The sequence below is a fragment of the Petaurus breviceps genome, unplaced genomic scaffold, assembly GCF_028583685.1.
Source record: "Petaurus breviceps papuanus isolate PSGF00001 unplaced genomic scaffold, PetGlider_PUasm1.0 90808, whole genome shotgun sequence".
In the NCBI taxonomy this organism is placed as follows: Eukaryota; Metazoa; Chordata; class Mammalia; order Diprotodontia; family Petauridae; genus Petaurus; species Petaurus breviceps.
This window is the reverse complement of record NW_027187349.1, coordinates 7,576,980-7,597,620: the sequence shown is the minus strand read 5'-3', so window position 1 is coordinate 7,597,620 and position 20,641 is coordinate 7,576,980. Positions and strand designations below refer to the sequence as shown.

Sequence of the window (20,641 nt, the reverse complement as noted above, 5' to 3'; positions counted from 1 at the left end):
AATTCATTACAATTAAGTCAGTCAGCCTGTTACAGGAAACAAATTCAGCTTTGCTTTATTTATAGTTGGGTCTTATTCTTAGTAAAATTGTACTAGTCAAACCTCCAATTGCAAAAGGCATACTTATATGGATAACACAGTTTGACATGTCCAAGGGCTGAGTTTCTTTGCATTTTATGTAATGCTTATACTACCTTTAAACCTATACATTAGATTAAAAACAAGAGAACAACAACAACAAAAAAACCCCACCCAGTGTACAGTAGTATCATAAAAATAATTTGGGTTATTTTAGATATAATCCTTAGACCCAATGACTGACATGTTTATGGTGACACAACAGTGGTGTACAAGTATTGCTATTAAAAACCAGTATTTCGGTTTGCTGACATTGCATTTTGAATTAAATCAGTAACAAAACTAATCAACACATATACATAATTACAAAACAGCTATACATGGAATGTGTTGACAATTTCCAAATAACACTGTAATTTTCCTTTAATCTGCTCATTAACCACCTCAAGATTCAGGAATATCATGTAAGCCAGTACTGTTTTAAAATACAAGTGGTAAGGAAAAAATTGAGGCATACATGGAAATAGTGTTTTTACAGTTGAAAATTATTTTAAAAGCACTTTATATCCTACATGAAATGTTTCCTAACAATAAGAATAAAGCTCCAAGATAGTCAAACTATCTATTTTTTCTTGAAGAGAAAAACAAAGGTCACACTTTTTTCCACAGAAGGCCTTGTTCTGATGTAAGCAGATGTATGTGTGTGGTTTTTTAAAAAAATTATTACACACTTTATAGGAAAATGGCCTCTAGTTATCTTCATGGATGGCCAGTTCACTACTGAAATCTTGCTGCATTTCACTTATAACATGATTATGTGTAACTTGTATACAAGGCCCTTTTAAGTATAAGAGGCTAAATAAATATTATTACCATTTATCTTTGGAAAATCATACTATTCTGGTATGGACAATGGCTCTGTCCAAGTTAGTGAAATACATTACAGAATGGATGGTGACCATGTAAGGCAGGTAGGTCTTCCTAAGTTCACAGATAACAAAATTGGAGTGCAGGCCCTTGTCCCTGTTTGCCACTGATAAGAAAGACTTTTGACCAACTGAATTGTAAGGCAGCAAATGTGCCCCATCAGAGAAGCCTGAACAAAATGTTTTGCTGTCTTGTTTGGGAATCTTATTTTGCAGTGAGAAAGTCTTATAAAACAATTCAATGTCAATAAACCGAAAACAACACTTCTCAATCAACTTTACAATTCACACAAGGGTCCAAGGGTACCTATAGGTGGCAAATTATAATGGTGAAAAGGAGAAAAATGAAGACTTATTCTCCAAAGTTTAGTCAATAGGGATATCCAAATAACTGAATCTATTTTCACTGCAGAACTTCAAAAGTTATTTTACCTTCAGATAATGTATTTTAGCAGCAAATGATAGGTGTCAAAGGATCCATTTTAGCAAGAGAATGAAAAAGTAAAAGAAAACTGCTTTTACTGTTTCATATAAATCCAACTACCTTACATAGTAATCTTCACAGTCCTTACTTTGCTGGCTTCAGTTAGGTACTCAACAAGCACTTCCTCATGGTTATGCAGTGGCTCGAATAATTTTATTACAAAAGGAGATGAAAACTAAATCTTCAGTTTTCTCCAGAAGTACTTGAGAGGAATAAGATCCTTGACCTCTTGATCATTAAAGCACCCATCCATCCATTTTATTTTGCAACACCACGCAGATATTTGAGTCAACTAAATTCTGATTTAAAAAGTGTGTGTGTGTGTGTGTGTGTGTAAGGCAGTTATCAAAATGTTAACAGTTCCAACTAAGGATGATTCATTTATATATTGTTAGATATTATATACCACTTCACATTAGATAGCACTGCATGATTCAGTATGTTTAAAGATGGGAGGAGCCAAAACAGTTATAAAAATATCTTTAAAATTACAAATGTATTTAGATTTGTGGGGAAATTAGAGGTGCACAGAAAAAAAACAAAACCCCACCATAACATTTCTCTGGGATGGTGTTGCAAATTTCATGAATACCCAACGCATTTCTTATACACAAGAACTGCATAACTAAACTAACCTCGGTCTGCGGTCACAATCCTTTGGTAAGGATGGACACGCATATCGTGCCTTCGAACTTTAGTAGCCACCGCACCTAGTTAAATTGCAATTACCAAGACAAAGTTAGAAGACATTCATTTAAAAAAAAAAAAAGGTAAAACCCTCCCCCCCAACACAGACACACACACACACACACACACAAAAACAAGAAACAAAACCAAAAAACAAACAACCAAAAAACCCCCAAAACCCCACAACCCAAAAACAAACATTAACAGCAGGTTTATCAAAATGGATGTTCATTTACTACAAAAATTCATTTTAGGAAAGAAAGAAACAAGTTAAGGCACAGTAGTTTTAAAACTTAATCATAATATGTAGAATATATCTGTGTATACTAATATTGCATTCATTTCAAACATTCTGGCCTTAACCTGTTTTATCCATTCATTTATGATTCCCAAATTACAGTATTTCATGAAATCTATTAGACCCAAGCACATTTAAGCTTTACTAGTCACATATTCACTGAAGTGCCTTTCTTGGAGCAGGACTAATTAAATAATGCCATATTTAATACTGACAATTATTTGCTAACCTTAAGACCACTTCCAGTTTCTACCACTTAGAAAAGTTTAAAAGCAATTCTTAAAGCCTACAGATTGTGGTTTTAAACTTTGAGTCAATAAGTATGAACTGCAATGAATTAGGTGATTAGTAAAGCAAACAGTATAGAACACTTAGCAGTCAGTTTACTACTATACACTCCTTTATAAATTACAGCTACTTTTTCATAGTACAGACTAAACCAAATTAATTAGCATAATTTTATTTTATATCTATGTGCAAAAAGTGCAAGTAAGTCACTGACTGCTAGGCTAAGCTTTTTTTTTCCTCCAAGGCTGCTGAAACTAAGCATTTGTTAAATTCAGATCTGATGAGGGTTCAGTTAAGACCGTTCTTGAATTTCTTAGCCTTTCGTTGGGAAAGCCATACCTAAAGATAAAAGGAAGGGAATTAAAAATTAGTCATCAATGAAGATCTGATGCGATGCTACTACCAATCTCCTCACTACCACCAACACACATGTCTGCATCTGTTTTGAAGGGCACAGTTTATTTTAAAGTCCTTTAACATGAAAATTGATATACATGCATGTTATCTGTGTGCATAAGGGTTAAAACTCAGCAATGTTTTAAAAGTTTACTGGTTCTCTCCAATGTGTTTTACTGCTTAGATGGCAAAGTATGAATGAAAATAACTAATTTCAAATTAACTTTCGTTTTAAGTTTTCAATTAATATTTTTGTTAAATCCTTCTCTTTATTTACTGGATGTATGCCAATCAGGTGAAAACACCTTTTTACAAAGTGAGCAACTGGTTTAAGTTTTGCTTACAATGAAAACAACAACCAAAACAAATAAAACAAACAAAAAAAAACCCAACCCCATACTCCTATGCCCCCCTCCCAAAAGAACACTGTGCAATTTGCTCTAAATTCAGAAACAGTATTTACCACACTGTCCTTTGCTATTTCTAAGCAGTAAAATGTTTGGTTATAATTTTTTTTTTTTTACTTCAGATGACCTAGTCACATAAAAGTAGATTCAACATGAGCTAATCATGCCTATCTTTCTCAACTGCTAGAACAAAGTGGGTGGCTAAGAGCTACACTCCTGCAGGAAAGCCCACATGAGCAAAGTTTTTTTTTTTTAATTAACAGATGCTGTGGGTGCCAGCAGAGAGGAGTTCTGGGTAGAAAAAGAGCATGCATGGGATTATAGGGCAAGATATTAATAAAAAGGATAAACTTCAAAAGGGTTAAATGTTACAGGTTATTTTTAAAATGCTTGAAGAAATGTGCAACAGAAATAAGCCTCCTACGAACAGCTCTGTGGTGTAATTCTGAGCAGTGAGTTATTTTATACAATAATTTAGTAATGAATTGAAAACATACATATAATAAAAAAATTTTCTAAAATAAAAGGCACATTTGTGCACGTACACACAGATAACATACAGAGCATCTTGTCTTCACATATTTAACAATAAATTTGTCTTAACAAGCTAATGACTTTGAATCTGAGTGTTCAGTGATCATTAGAGACTTTGGGAATTTTGTAATCATTACTAACGCTGAAAAAAAATTTTTTTAAGATCAAATTCCTATAAAACAACAGCATGCATGCAGCACCATGGTCATATACAATTCAAGAAAGAAAAGGAAAAAAACACCAGGAAATATTATTCAGATTCTGTTTGGTAAAACAAAAGGGTTGCATTCAAAGAGTTTGTTCCACATTGACTGGTCGTGCTATAACGGCTGCTGTATTCTAGTCCTTCATCCAGCAAGTCAATGGGCTGAAATATCAGGCATGACTGGCATTTCAATCCACTCTATAAAAAAAAGGCATCAGTAATGTCTCTGAGCACACCACTTTTTGTTCACGTCTTGCAGTTTTTAACCAAGTGTAAATTAATACAATTTTTATTTTTGGGTCACTGACATAGCTTTTATTCAATTCTATATGGTACCACAGCAATTAAAAGCAGCGTTTACTTTTCAGTGTTGGCAAGGACTTCATACAAAAAAAGAGAGAGAAATCTATGAAACTTTTAGAAGAATAGAATATCTGATAATTATCAGACCATTCTTTTCTTTAAAGTGTTAAAAAATTAATTTAAGATGTAATAAAATAAGATTTCATTTTGTAAATGTTTACAGAATTATATCAAACATTTCCAAAGGAAATGATACGTAACTTAAATTTTTTGGGGGAAAAAAAACAGTTCTAAAATTAGTTTGTTCAAAATGTGTATGATGTGATCAGCTTAAATAAAATATATATGGAACAGTTTTGAAAAATTATACTATAATTATCCTAAACGTAGAACTTAAATAGGATACAGGTGAAAACTTCGTCAATGTTCTTTCAAAATGGAACCTTTTAATGAATTTTTCATGACCTGTTATTAATACTTTTAAAGTTACATGTTGGGAAAAATTGGAATATAGTCTTTTGTAAAGTGATCAAGAGCTAAGCTAATCAATTCAGGAGAGAAACTTACCTAATACACCACTAGGTTCAATAGGATACTCAAGGATTGACGTAGCTGGTGCCAGTGTGTAAGGGTACTCGTAGGGTGTGTAAATTAAACCAGCCTCAGGTCCTGGAGGAACTATTGCAGCAGTTGGATGAGGAGTTCCGTTTGGCATGACAGCGGTCTGTATTTGTCTGATCAAAGGCATTATGGTAGGGCCAGCTGGCGTAGGAGTACGCAGGGCAGCTGGTGGGAGAACAGGCGCAGGCCCAGTAATAATCCTTGGAGCCTGGGCTGTTGCTGCAAGAGAAAAGGCAAGGGCTGCTACAGTAAGCAAAGAAATTTAGAAGGAAGTATAGAGACAGCAGTACAAAATATGGAAAGAATGAGGGGGAATGGGGAAAAGAAAGAAAAAAAAGCAGGAAGGAAGAAAAATAAAAGGAAATCATTAGTACATGCGCTGATCACACAAAGTGCCAAAGCACACCAATCAAATGCACAAATAGCTTACCATTTCCCAGTGAGATTAAGAATAAACATGCAAAAATAAAAAAGCCATCAAAAAAGTAAGCTAGACTAACAGGTTATAGAGCACAAAAGCTTCTTTTAGTTCACATATTTTTAATTTACCTATGCTTTTAAAGACTGCATGAGACTAAGATGCATGCAGGAGGGGAAAAGAAACATTCTTACATATCTATAGTGTGAAAAAGATCTTGTAATTAAGAGTTTACTGAAATATAGTTATGTGTAAGTATTTGTAAATATCAGCCTAGAATTCAACTTGGAGAAAGACTGGCTTTCTTCACGTTGAAATAAGCCAAGCTTTCAGTAGACAGAATTTCTAGCAGCTGAATTAGTCGATTACTTCTTAAGTAATCTGAAATATTTCCTTAATGTACTTGTACTAATATTATTCTAACCTTTTCAGAGGTAAATTCAAGTGAATTTTTTTTTGTAAGCCAGAATTGCTTTCAGACAGTTAACTACACTTTACACTCATTTAATAGATTTTTTTTAGTTCTTTTGCTCTGTCACATGAAACTCCTATTTGTGCATGTACTTAGCCTACATACCATCACTATGAAATTTGATGATCATTCTCAAATGAAAATTAAACATCCTTACAGCATGCTCAAATACATAAAAAGGAAAATGTGAATGAAAAGGTATCACACCACTCATCTCTGTGAGCTCTCACATGAAATGAATAGCAAAAAATAAAAATTAAAAAAAAAATTGGATGGAAAGCATGCCAGCAAGATGACAGTAAAGAATTTAATATATAATTCCATTTAGATAAACTTTATTTTCTATAAAGTTGGAAATGCACATTATGTGTGTATGTTTATGTGAGTATGTATGTATGTATGTATATATGCGTGTGTATGTATATATGTATTTATGTATATTTCCAGTTATAAATTATTGTCAAATTGATACTTATCTATGAAGTAGGAATTCAAATTTAGAGCTTGAACTTAGAAGGAAAACAACAAAAATATATTCTAAAACACCATAACTCAAGATATGTTGGCATGATAATGTAAATAGAATGTCCTTAATTTGTGAAAGGATTAAAAATGGTAGTGCTGACTCTGTACCAAGTGCACAATTGCTTCAAAAGATCTACTGTTCATATGTACTCATTCTAAAAGGAGAAAGGTTTGTTGACAAAAACAGCAGAAACAGCTATTATACTGAGTTAGTGTAATCCTTACGTGATTTAATGTTGGCATCTCTGTAAGTGCCATTCAGAATTGCAAGTTCCATCAGCTGCATCTTCTTAAGGCTGTCTTCTCCTTCTGCCTACATAGGTGAAAAACAAAAGAGAATTTATTATTTCAAAATACAGCATTTAGTTCATTAGAATAATTTCTGCATACGCTTTTGACAGATAAATATTGACAGTCAATATAGGTATGCTTTGTTCTACTGAGCACCAGGGGAGTTTAGAGGCAAAAGGCACTAATACATGGGAAGTAGATCCTACACTATAGCAATGTTCAATGTCTTAATATTCTTTTAAAATATTTACTTTAATGAGATAAATGACAACATTAAATTCACATAAAAGGCAAGTATCAAAAGATTCAGAAAAAGAATGATCAACTCCAACCTACAGAATGAAATTAAAACATTGTGATAAGCACTTTTGTCTTCATTTGCTTAAAAAAAAGGCCCAGCCGAATGCCTATCAAGACCAGAAATCAAAATTCACAGATATTTATAGGGTTATAATTCCATTTGTTTATCAAAGACTTCAAGTTTACCCAAATAAAAGAGAAATATTAAATTTTTGATTTCATTGAAATACTCCTCCCTTCCCCCAATCTTTTTTTAATTGCATCATCAGGCTTGTCTTTCTTGTTGCTGCATTCCTCTTGCATCTGCCCTGCTACCACCTTAGTTCATTACCTCTTGTGCAAACTACTAAAGTAGCTTTTATAATGGATGTTCCAGTTTAAGTCTCTCCCTTCTAATCTACTTACCATGGCACTACCAGAATAATTTTTCTAAAACAGACCTCTGATTTATATCACTACTCTGCTTTAAAACATTTGAAGAATCCACACTACATTCCAAACAAACCCAGGAATTCAAAGTCCTTCACATCCTCAACCCAACTTACCTTTCTAGACTTTCTGCCTATTCATACCCTATGACAGGTCAATCAAATTAGAATACTTGAGGCGCCCAAATCACATGTCAACGTCCTCTTTGCTTATTATTCCCTGATCTCCTTAGCTGCAAGTCATAGGTTTATATGTAGATTTAGACTTGTAAGGGACTTCAAATCATGGAGTCTAAACTACTAACCTTACAGATCAGCACAAGGGGTCAGAGGTGACATGATCTGGCCAAGGTCACAAAACTTCTGTGCTGATAGTATTTTTTTAACCTTTCCTGTACCACAAGGTATATTTAGTTCTGTTCTCCTCCACCCTGCACACCCCCTCCCCAAACAGATTATTCTTAGGTCAAAGATTATGTCAATAATCTTTATGTTTCCTAAAATATCCATTTTGCATAGTTGGATATTTATTGAATACTTATTTAATACGTAGCATTCATTTATTTAGCACTTTAAGCTTTGCAAAACACATATGTATACATAATATACATGTATGTGTATGTATACATATATGTATATATATGTGTGTGTGTATATATTCATATAATTTCATGTGACCTCACAACAACCTTGGGAGGGAGATGCTATTATTATTTCCATTTCTGCAGATGAGGAAACTGAAGCAAAAAGAGGCTAAATGAATTGCCCAGGATCACAAAGCTAGTTAAGTGCTTGAGACAGGATTTGAACTCAAGTCCTTCCTGCCTCCAAAATTATATATTTTAAAATAAAAGATTCTTTATTTTATTTTTTGCTTTTTGGAGGGCAATTGGGGTTAAGTGACTTGCCCAAAAAGTCACATGCCTAGTAAGTGTCAAGTGTCTGAGGCCAAATTTGAAGTCAGGTCCTCCTGACTTCATGGCCAGTATTCTATTCATTGCGCCACCTACCCACCCTTTAATAATTCTTTATAGACTCAATGACATGAAAGCTTAAAGGAAAAATTCTAATTATATAATGAAAGATTCTACTTTTTAAGCCTCTAAAATTTCAAGCCAACCTTAAAAGTATGTGCCATAATGCCTAATTCTGGGCAGCAGGTGGTTCAGGGACCTAATTGAACAAGTCAGACTCAAGAAGTAAAGTCCTCTCTCATCTGTTGTGAAGGCTGTTCTCTACTATTCCTTAAAGAGGGGAGGTAGTAAGGCACCAAGTAGAAATACTTGGGTGTACAACCTAGACATTCCCTAATACCGAGGACTCAGTATGATAGAATATAATTTAAAGCAGTATCATATAAAAACATGTTGAAAAATATTATTTGTTCTTCTTTTCAGGTAAAGGATTGAAGAGAACAAGAGGAAATATAAATAGCAGGATTTTCTTTTACATGAAAACTACTGGAAAATAAAATCAAGTGTATGTCATATTAAAAATATCTACCTCGTTTAACCGGTAAGCTAGAAGGGACAAAAAATGAGAAAAGACTTATGTCATAAACATAATGATCAGTATGTTTTGCCAACTAATTCTAACAAATGTCCTATAGGGTCCATGATATGTAGACAGATTTCCTATTTATCTGTTAGAATGTTTTGTTATTTTTAAAATCTTAAACTTTAAAAAATCAGCTGGGTCTTTTTTTTTTTTCCCCTACAACAGTACTCTGTTGTTTATTCTCAAAAATTAATGGAACAAAATCTTATCATAGACTTTTTATTAGATAAAAAGTACACCTTTCACTTAACTTGATAAGGTTAACATGGATTTAGTCTCATCAATGCACAATTTTTAAAAAGCTGTGTTGTAGAGTTAAAAAACCCACTACTTCAAAAAAATGCTTTAATAAACTGAGTGAAATGTTTACCTTAAAGCTTTATGCTTTATTAAAACGAAACCACTGTTAAAAAAAAAAAAAAACTTCTAAATTTCTCAATCCACTAAATTCCAATGACTGCTCCACTCCACTATAGCTTCTCACATATGTGATCATATCTTTTATCCTGGTATCAACTTTACTTCTTTGTTCTATGATCACAATCTTTTTACCATTTCTATCTTTTCCTGTTTCCTGTGATGTCTAACCCTGATCTTTGTCCTCAAAGCAACCGCCTCCATTCCTTCTATCCTTTAGTTCTCTCCCAGGTCATAACTTCTGCATTCACTATACTCTCAACTCTTTACAATCTTAATCCATTTAGTGAATCACTTCAACTTGACACCATCCTCCATCCTTTATCCCATTGTTAAAGTCATGCTAAAAATTCCAAACTTGGATTACTTCTAATGAACTACCTTCTATTCATGTGTTGCTAAATGGACCAAGAGTGCATCATGAAATTGTCCTGAATGGGTTCACTATAAATTTATTTTTATCTAATCTCAACTGGATCCTCAGTATTTCAAAAGTCAAATATTTCATTTCTCCCTCAATCAGTAAATGTTAAAAGATTGTTTCAAACTTCTCAGGGGCCCCTGTCAAAGTCCTTAACTAAAGATTTCAGTTCCTATTTCAATGGAAAAAAATTGAGGCTATTCCCTGAAAGCTTCCTTCTCTGATTTTCCTCATCTTATATCATTCAGCTGTTTTCTCTCACTATTTCCACTTGATTCAGATGAAGAGTTAGGTTCCTCTTATCCAAACCAATCCCTCTATGTGTAATATTAATTCTACCACCAATTTATCAAGCAGATTGCCCCCACTATCATCTTTTCTCTCTCCCTTTCTTTTGGCAACTTCCATGCTGTCTATATATACTCATATCTTCCCATTCTTAAAACAAAAAAAAAAAAAGAGAGAGAGAAGAATATAATTAGATCTTACCACTGCTGTTAGCTATCATCCTGTATCTCTCTTCCCCTTCATGAATCCCATTGTTGACATAATAACAGCTAATATTTATGTAGCACTTATTATGTGCCACTTGCTGTGCTAAGCACTTTTCACAACAACTCTGGGAAGTAGGTACTATATTACAGTTGAAGAAACTAAGCTAACAGGTGTTAAGTAACTCAGTGAGGATCATCTAGGTAGTAAGTTTCTGAGGCTAGAGGTCTTCCTGACTCCAGAACATAGATTCTTATCCACTGAACCACCTAGCTGCCCCACTAAAAGTCATCTACACTCAGTACCTTCATTTATTCTCACTCTCTTCTAGCCCTATGAAAACTGGCTTCAGATGATGTCAATTCAGTTGAAATTCTCTTCACAGATAGTACTGATCTTTTAAATGTCAAATCTAATATGGCATTTTCTCAAATTTGATTGTCCTGGATCTCTGAAACATCTGATTCTGCTGATCACACCTTTACCTGGATACTCTTTCCTCTATAGGTTTTAGTAATACTATTTTCTTCCATTCTCTTGTTATTTGTCTGATACTATTTCACTGATTCTTCATTTAGTTCACATCTATTAACCATAGATGTCTTCCAAAACTCTATTTCTGGACACTTGTTCTCTCTAAATTATCTCACTTGATCTTACTGGCTCCAAGGAGGATAATTACTATCTCCAATCAGAGGATTTTCATACAGAAAGACACAAACACAGACACACACATACCCTCTTTTGAGCTATGGTCACACATCACTATCTGCCTCAAAGATAATCTAGAATTAGATGTCTCACTGATACCTCAAACTAATGTGTGTGTGTGTGTGTGTGTGTGTGTGTGTGTATCTTTAACTGAATTCATTATCTTGTAACAGCCCTCAATACGCCCCACTTCTGAACTTCCTTATTATTGCTAAAGGCACAACCTACCACCATCTTCCCACTTAGGACTGCAACCTTGATGTCATCCTTGACTCCTCAGTCTTAACTTACCAATCTACTGCCAAATTTTGTTTTTCCTACCTTCAAAAATGGCTCTCATTTATGTCCCCTTCTCTCTACTTATGGCCAAAACCCTAGTTCTGGGTCCTATCATCTCTTTTCCAGACTATCAATAGCATTCAAACTAGTCCCCATGCCTCAAATCTCTCTCTGCATCTGAACTCAGATTATTAGCTGGCAAAGTGATGTCTAAAGTCTAAGTCTCTGACCACATCACCTTCCTTGCTCAAGAAGCTCCAGGGAATTTCTATTGCCTACAGGATAAATATACCCCCATGTCCTATTTGAGATAGAAAGCTCTTTATAATTTGGCCCCTGATAAGTATCTTCACAATATATTCTCCCTCCAATCCAGTAACCCTGGCAGGGTGGCAGCTCCTTGAATATGATACTCTACTGTTTCTTACTGCTAATAAAATGTTACGTTTCATTATGTATATACTAATACAATTTTGGTCTGAAAAATTAAAGACTTTAAGTGTTTAAAAGTAAGGATTCTTAAGATCTTTAAGATTCTTAAAAAGATTAAAAAAAAAGTTCTCTAAGGAATAGGTATACATTTTTTATAAGAGTCTATACAGAATCTTACCAAACATTATTGAGACACTAAATATCAAAAGAAGTTAATGGTTTAGAAATTGCAGTTAAGCATATTTTTAAAAATGTCAATGTGAATTTAAGGCAGTAAAGTATCTCAGGCATTGAAATGTGAAATTTTTATTTTGTATTCTCCTGTCCCTTTTGTATGCTAACCCATCATCAAAATTAAATTTCTCTGAAACATAATACTTTTATTTCCCAGAAGATGGCAGCGTTTATTATACAAAATAATTACTTTTAGCCCTAAGAAGCTATCTTTTTCAATAGTGTCCATTATCTGTATTATTTGATAATGTGCACCTCAATTTACAATTTACACTAAATTGTCACAGTTCTTTCAAATCTTGAAATAGAACACTGCTGAGCCATGTGACAAAGAGCATATATGTTTTATTTTAAAATAGTTATAGTCACATAGACTTTAGTCCTTTATGTTATTTGACCTTCCCCTCTTCATCAAAATCGACAGAAACAATGAATCCTGATACTGATACGTTCGGGCCCAGCTCTGGCCATTCATTCCTGCAGCCACTTTGCTAATGCTGCATCAGAGATACCAAAGTAATCTCTACTCAGAGACCCTACCCCTATCACATTGACAATAAAGCCCACTTATATGTAAGATAGCTGGTGGCTTTAAGCAAATATCAACAAGGTTTCTTAAAGACAGATCTTGCAATGCTTATTAAAAGCCTGGACTGATATCCTATACATTCTTACAGCTTCTCATATTTCTCACATATACTATAAGACGCAGATTAATAAGACATTTTAAATTGTGCCTTTGTTTTGGAAACCTAATTCCTCATACAGAAAGAAACTTGTAAGACCACTGAATGAGTATGAAAGGCTGAAATAATACACTGAGGGTTTCCTTATCAGTTTTATCATAAGATGATTTTCTGCTTAAGAAAGCAATTTCATAACTGTTATTGGCAGAATAAGGATGCACAAGGAGATATAAAAAAAAAATACCCAATAGCTCACCTAAAATATCCACGGAGACTTTCATATTTAAAGGAAAAATGCTTTGAGGACAATATTTTCTCATAAAGTATGAGCATTCTCAATAGTTACAACTTGTTTTTAGGTTATGTTTCTAAAAAGTTGCACATAAATGGAAAAATATCTTAGGTTAATCTAATGTACTAAGAGTAAGGTACCCCTGAATTCAGCACTAATAACACAAGAAAAAGAAAGAAATAATTTTTCATATCTTAAATGAATTTCTTGGCTTCTAGGAAATTTGATTTTATTCTAAAACAATGTTTTAGTTTTTAGTTCATAAAGACTGCCCTAATAGGCTCCTCCCATTTCTTTAATAGGCACTGAAACAAGTCATGCAGAACAGCAAAGCAGATGATAATCTTTTAAAATATTTTTTCCACTCATACAACAAAATAAAACTAAACATCAATTATTGAGGCTGAAACATTTGACAATGACAAGGATTTTGGAGGTGAGAACTCTTCAGTGGTTCTTAGTGTTGAGGAAGTAGAAGCAGTTGCCAGGTCACATCTCCACATATTCTATAAGAATAGCTGTGGGCACTGGGATGAAAGCTGGTCTGGCAGTGCTGGGGATAAGGGTAGGGACTATCATTTTTGGGCTAGTGGGTTCAGTTGGGGGTTGGGGAGAGGGTGTCTGTATCTCCACTGGAGTTTGCAAGGAGGTAGTGGTCAAGGTGCTGGCAGTAATTTGACCTGCCATGGACATTCTGTAACTCCAATTTCACCCTCAGGATATGCTGTTACTTCAGCTAGGAATACTTGTGTGCCCCATTGGTGGCTGGCCCCTTCTAGGTGAGAGACTAGGTGAGCCAAAAGAAGGGTTGAGATTTGTGTGATGATGCAGAAGAATAAGGACAAATTTCAACTGCCTGGAAATCCAATTTCTCCTAAATCTGCCCAAAGCCAAGTCTAATCTACTCCTATTCCACAGTCCAAAACATACATACCAGTAAACCTATTTATCTACATCAATTTCCTTACCTAAAATGTCCTCATAAATTCTCTAAGCCTATTAGTGTTAAAGTGACAAAAATGTCTATATCTTTGATCCAGTGAATTTAGTGTCAACGCTTATACCATAAGGAGATCAAAGCTAGAATAAAACACCTCATATATACTAGAGTTTGTTGTAGTAGCAAAGTACCCGGACAGAAAAAGTTGACTGCCCACCGTTTGGAAAACAGCTAAACAAATTCTGGTACATGATCAGAATATTATTGTGCTATGAAAAATTACTAGCATGAAGAATTCAGAGAAGTATGGAAAGATTTCTATGAACTCAGTAGAACCTGGAAAACCATATACAAAATGTTCACAATGATGTAGTTTATATAAATAAGATGATTATGTATGTATGTATGATTATAATTAATTGCTTGGTTCAGGAAATTAGCTGACAAAATGTACCCTGTCTTTCTTAATTGTAGAGATGAATGTGAGTTTGAAACACTACATCAAAAATGTTTGCTATGTTGGCTTGTTCTGCTAAATGACATTTTTCTCTCTTTTAAAATGTCACAAAGTAGTGTTTCACTGGATAAGGGAGGTAGGGAGATGTATATCTGAAAAACGAATATGATGCTAGGGACTGTGCCATCTCAGAGAAAGCTAATGGGCGGCCATAAAGAAGTTACATAACCTCTGTAAGGTCCCTTTTCCTCATCTACAAAAAGGGGCTAACAGTGCTTTAGTATCAATCTCCCAGGGTTACTATGAAGTTTAAGTGACACAGTACATCAAATACTTTACAAACTTTAAGGTGCCACATAAATACAGATAGTCCTTGTAAAAACAAAAAAGTAGAATGTTTTAAAAGCAGCTCTCCACTCTTTTCACAGAATCTTTCCCTCTTTTGAATTCAGCAAAATTCTTTTAGGCATTTGTCATATACTGCTGTGTATCTTATCATAAAACTTTGTATTTCATTCCTTTAATTTTGGTAGGCTGATGCTTTATTTACCAGACTAGACTATACGTTCCTTTGAATGAAGATTGTCCCTTGGAGTCCTCTGTATTCTTTAAAGAGCCTTAAAACAAGGCATTAAACTCACGGCCTGCATATAGCCCACAACACTTGAGAGTGGGCCCAAACAGAATTAAAATATAATTGAGAAATGTTAACAAAAATGTAAAAACACAAATAATATAGATTTTAATATGCAATTTTCTAAGTTGATATGGGACCTATAGGGATTCTTATGTACAGTCTCATCACTTTTGTTTCTATTTGAGTTTGAGAACACTGATTTACAAGATTTCATAGGGGCGGCTAGATGGTGCAGTGATAGAGCACTGGCCCTGGAGTCAGGAAAACCTGAGTTCAAGTGCAGCCTCAGATACTTGGCACTTATTAGCCGTGTGACCTTGGGCAAGTCACTTAACCTCAATTTCCCTGCCCTTGCCCCTTCAAAATTTAAGAAAGAAAAAAAAAGATTTTATACACAAAAGAGCACCCAATATTCATGGATGCTTCCTCACAAGGTGTCTCACAAGGATACTAAGTAGACAGAAGTATCAAATGTGGAAATACTAAAGTAGTGAAAATTAAAAGCCTATTAGTGACATACAGAATCACTAAATCTAGACTAGAATTCATAATTCCCTCTAATTTTTAGATTAGAATATTTAAATATTCTAACATTGACATTTTTTAAAAGTATTTGTTCTGTATGACAATGAACATAGACTTAAACATTAAAGAATATTGCAGCACAAGGTATAGTACAGAAAAAAAAATGATTAATATTAGGAGATTCAAGCCTTTTCCATCTTGGAGGCTTAAGAAAAACGAGTTGGATGGGGCGGCTAGGTGACGCAGTGAGTAAAGCACTGGCCCTGGAGTTGGGAGGACCCCAGTTCGGTTCCAGCCTGAGACACTTAACACCCACACAAAAAATACTAGCCGTGTAACCTTAGGCAAGTTTCTTAACCCCAAATTGCCCTCCAAAAGGCAAAAAAAAAAAAAAAAGAAAAACGAGTTGGTCTAGGAAATGAGTCATTTCAACTAAACACATGCAGATAGATGACCACTAAATAAACATATAAATATAGCTGGCACATTATCATTTTATAAGTTACCAAGATACTGTAACCAAGGCCTAATGTAGAATTGAAAAGTCCTTTTACGCTGTTGTTTGGAGGCAATTTCACTGGTCTCATGGCACTACCTATTAATGTCTAATTTTCATGGAATTATATCACTTATATTAAGTGAGAATATACCTGAATCAGGATTGTACTTCTAAATACTGGTATAACTATGATTTTACATAGCAGCTTTAATTTAGATCTCTAAATGAGATATGAAATTAATGTGCTGAAATCTTCTTAACCAAAATGGTACTCTTTACCAAATGAAAATCAGCAGTAAAAATTCTTCCAACTTCAGAAATTCAACCTTGAAAACAAACAAAAATTCACTTTTCTCTTCCTTGCCTTTCATATAGAAGGCATAGTTGAATGCTATAAATTTATTTATCAATTCAATTATGATGGTTCTTAAATTAGATTATTTCCTTCTCTTCCACTTTTCAAACCTACCATGTTTTTAACCAATTCTTCCCCCAACAGGTTTTCCAGTTATTCATTATTTGCTTTTATCATTATGCCTTTGAACATTCCTATTCACTTCTCCCCAAAAGATCTGTCTACATCTCTGTGTTGATGAACATTTTAATCACTAACTTGGGTAAAGGTATAGAGAGTATACAAAAAGTCACCATAAAGGGTATGATCTTTAACTCTGTAATGTCATAAAGCACAGGTAAAAGACAGAAGGAATACACACACACACATACACACACACACATCTCCATTTTTTGTTGAAGCAAAGAAATAAAGTGGGTGACCATCAACAGGGAAAATTTCCAAATAAATGATGATATCTGAATATTAATATTCATTGCAGCTTAACAAATGATAAATGTGATGAAATCAGAAAATCTTAGCAAGACATGCATGAATTGATGCACAGTTAAATGAGCAAAACAAGATGAACTTGCACTATGACCATAATATTAAATTAGAATAACTTTGAAAGGCCACTGAAATCCTGATTAGTGCAGTGACCAAGCACGACTTTGTCAAACTGACAAACATATCATCTACTTCAACAGAGAGAAGGTGATGGACTAGAGATGCAGAACAATACATTTTTGGACATGGCCAGAATTTGATGGTTTCAAACCAACACAATCATTTGTTAAAAGACAGGGAAAGTTAGTGGCTAATGACAGAATAAGGAAAAAAAAAAGACAAGAAAATGTACCAATGGCTTACTGTATTTTTAGATGACACAAAAAGAAGAAGGATCATTAATACATAGGATGTCAGAGTATGAATTCAACAGATCTTGATATACTCTAAAGAGTGCCGTCTAATATGATAGCATTGAATGCAAACATTTTACACAGATGTTCACAAAATAAATTGGGAAGAATAATAGTAAACGGAAAAAAACACTGGTTTTGAAATATAACCTTTGTTTGGTTCAAATCCTAGGTGTGCAACACTTTACTTTCTTCAAGACTAGATAAGTTCTGGGAATGTGACTATTAAACAGCAGAATGTCTTAAAAAGAAGGAGGTTTCAGCAGTCTGTAAAGTGGCATCAGTTAGCAGTATGATATAGCCACCATGATAAGCAAATGAAATTTTAGGCTTAATTAAAAGCCACAGAATCCAGAATTATGGAGGTGATTGTCTCATGGTATTTTGACCTTGTCACAACAAACCTAGAACACTCTATGTTTCATTTCCAAGTGGCCCATTTTATGAAGGCCAGTAAGTTAGATAAGTTTATAACAAGGACTCTATATCATGTACATTAAGATAAGAAGACAGAAGAAAAATATTAGTCCAAGAATTTGAAAGATGGGGATATAGAAGATGGATTAGACTTGTTTTGCCTGGCCTGAGACAGAAGAATTAGGAGCAGTGGATGGAAAGCAAAGCAGCAAATTTAAGCTTAATGTACCCTCCTTTCCTAACCCACCAACCAAAAAACCTACCCTTCCCAAGGCACTTCCTTTTCCTAAAGGCCTTCAAGCTAAAGCTATTTAATCAGTTGAGGGTTGGTAAAAAGTAGTGGATTTTTCTTTCAGGTATATGTACTGTACTAGTGGCCTCAGATATGCCTTCCAATTAAGAGATTCCGAGATCCATGTGCAAATACCATGTAAAAAAACTGCTAGGGCAGAAGTATAAGACATGGTTACTTTCCTTCAAGTATGCATTTCAGGACATGGGAGAAAGACAAGAAAAAAAAAAATAAAGCAACAGTACATAAGTTAAATAAAAACACAACATCAAGAGCTACCACAAGACATTCCTCTGAGTCAGGAAGATCCAAATTCACTTCTTGCCTTAGGTACTTTAAGAACATAACCCTGGGGCGGCCAGGTAGCACAGTGAGTAAGAGCACCGGCTCCAGTGTCAGGATGACCTGGAGATCGAATCCCGGGCTCAGATACTCAGCACCACACCCAGAAATAACTGGCTGTGTAACCTTGAGCAAGTTACTTAACCCCGAATGCTTTAAAAAAAAAAAGAACATAACCCTTGGGATTAAGAAAGTCTGCAAAATGGAGATAACAACACCTACCTCACATAGTTGTTGTGAAGGTTTCAAAGAGATAACATATGTGCGATGATTTGCAAAGTTTCAAGAGCTATATGACATGCTACAATGATTTAAGGCAGTGTATTTCAAATTTAAATATTTAATTTGATTGAACTCAAATTTCTCTTGAATCTATTATAGTAATGAATGTTATAATGTTATAGTAATTAATTCCTAATACAGAAGATGAAGTTGGTGATTTGCTTCAGAGTTCTGAGATGTGACAGGGCAAAGCGAATCCAGTGTCTCTGCACTAATATGGGGAGTCCCCAGGAGCAGGAGATAAGCAGGCTCCCTAAGGTTGAGCAAATCAGCAAAGGTCAAATATGTGTCAGGTCAAAGGTCATCAAAGTCTACATGCCAGTCAGCAGTGGGAACAGGCCTATGAATGTTTGTTGTACTTCACCCTGAGAAAGAGACTCGGTTTCAAAAAACAAAACAAAGGTCAAAATGAATAAAACCCACAAATATTTTTTTTAAAAAATCAGTTAAAAGCAAAATACCATTACAGAGCCATGGTATAGAATAAATCAGAGAGCTTAGTTATTTCTCCATTTCCTTTTTTAATTATCAATGTACAGGGTTATGGTTAGGCAGACAGGCAAAGATGAATTAGCATCATTAGTACTTATGGATAACAGAGTCTGCTTATCTTTTTTGAAACAAGTTGACAAATGCAAGGGTCAAAATGTTAAAAATACACTAGGTAGAAAAACAAAACAAAAAAAGCAACTTGGACTATTTGCTTACATTTCCCATCACTATGTTTGACATATTCCTCCATTTAATAATGATACCATATCCAATAGTAACAATTTAGGCTTCTGTTTTTTCACTTGCTACACCGTGTAAAACAAGATAAAATGAAGAAAAATGTTGTGAGGCTAATGTTTATAAGCTGAGTCTACACAAACCAGCAATGCTATTTCCATGTTATCTTAATTGTCACAACTCATAACAACAAAGGACCAGCTTAGTTAAGCTTTAATTTATTCTACTTTTATTAATAAGATGCACAAAACAGCATTTTAAAAAAATTGTCAAGATTTTTGCTTTGGGAGCAAGTACTTTTGCTATTTCTACAGTACTTCATTGGATACAACTCTTTGTTAAGAGTTTTCTGGTAAGCTACATTTCTTTGTTTTTAACCAGTGGTTGCATATGTATAGGAAATTTCTGGTGTGGAAATTACTTTTGCCTCTGCACATGGGGAAAATATTGCTAGAATTTATAATTTTAAGAGTTTTCTAAGAAACTAAAAGTTATTTAACTTGCCCACTGTGATGGATCTACTATTTGTCTTCTGGGCCTCCATTATGCCATAATGGCTTTCAAAAAGTGCTATCAAAGAAGATAGATTTTCACAGGAGTTTTAACTCCCATTGCAACTCATTGTACTACTGATAGAACTACATCACTGTTTCATAGAGTTAGAGTAACCTCTAGGGTTTCCTATAAATTGAGGTGCCTACAAATAGGTAGAGCTGAAGCAACAGATGAAAACAAGTACATAGACTAGACTGTGAAAAGAGAAAGTTAATCTGAATTAAGGAAAAATATGAAAACATGGTTAATCAAAGAACTTCAGGCTTTTAATAAATAATGTAGAAAGATATTAAAATTTTAATGGATATCTCAGAAATTAAATTACTAAGATCAGTGCTTGACTAAAAGTTTGAGAATGACTTTTCTATCATTATTTCTCATATTTTCAATAAGCAATGAGTCTACATGAAAATAAAAGTTAATCTATATAAGACCTAAATGTCTAAATAAATGAGACAGCAAATTGACAAAAGAGGCAAAATGAAAAATTCAGAAAGTTTTGGTTACGCTAAGCTATCTATGTATGG

The 20,641-nt window shown here is 34.2% G+C and overlaps 1 protein-coding gene across 6 annotated transcripts in view; it reads right to left on the bottom strand.

The window, feature by feature from the left end:
* QKI (QKI, KH domain containing RNA binding) overlaps positions 1-20,641 on the bottom strand; it is a 200,680-nt gene that overhangs the window by 8,243 nt on the left and 171,796 nt on the right. Inside the window, exons 5-7 of one of the 6 annotated variants that reach the window (XM_069070402.1) lie at positions 6,868-6,955; positions 5,174-5,470; positions 2,124-2,198 (exon numbers count right to left, since the gene is read on the bottom strand). In XM_069070402.1, coding sequence (XP_068926503.1) covers positions 2,124-2,198; positions 5,174-5,470; positions 6,868-6,955 — 460 coding nt within the window. Of the gene's footprint in view, positions 1-2,123; positions 2,199-2,386; positions 3,101-3,655; positions 4,502-5,173; positions 5,471-6,867; positions 6,956-20,641 lie in introns of those variants that run through there. The other 5 variants (XM_069070398.1, XM_069070399.1, XM_069070404.1 and 2 more) reach the window with 5 other exon arrangements.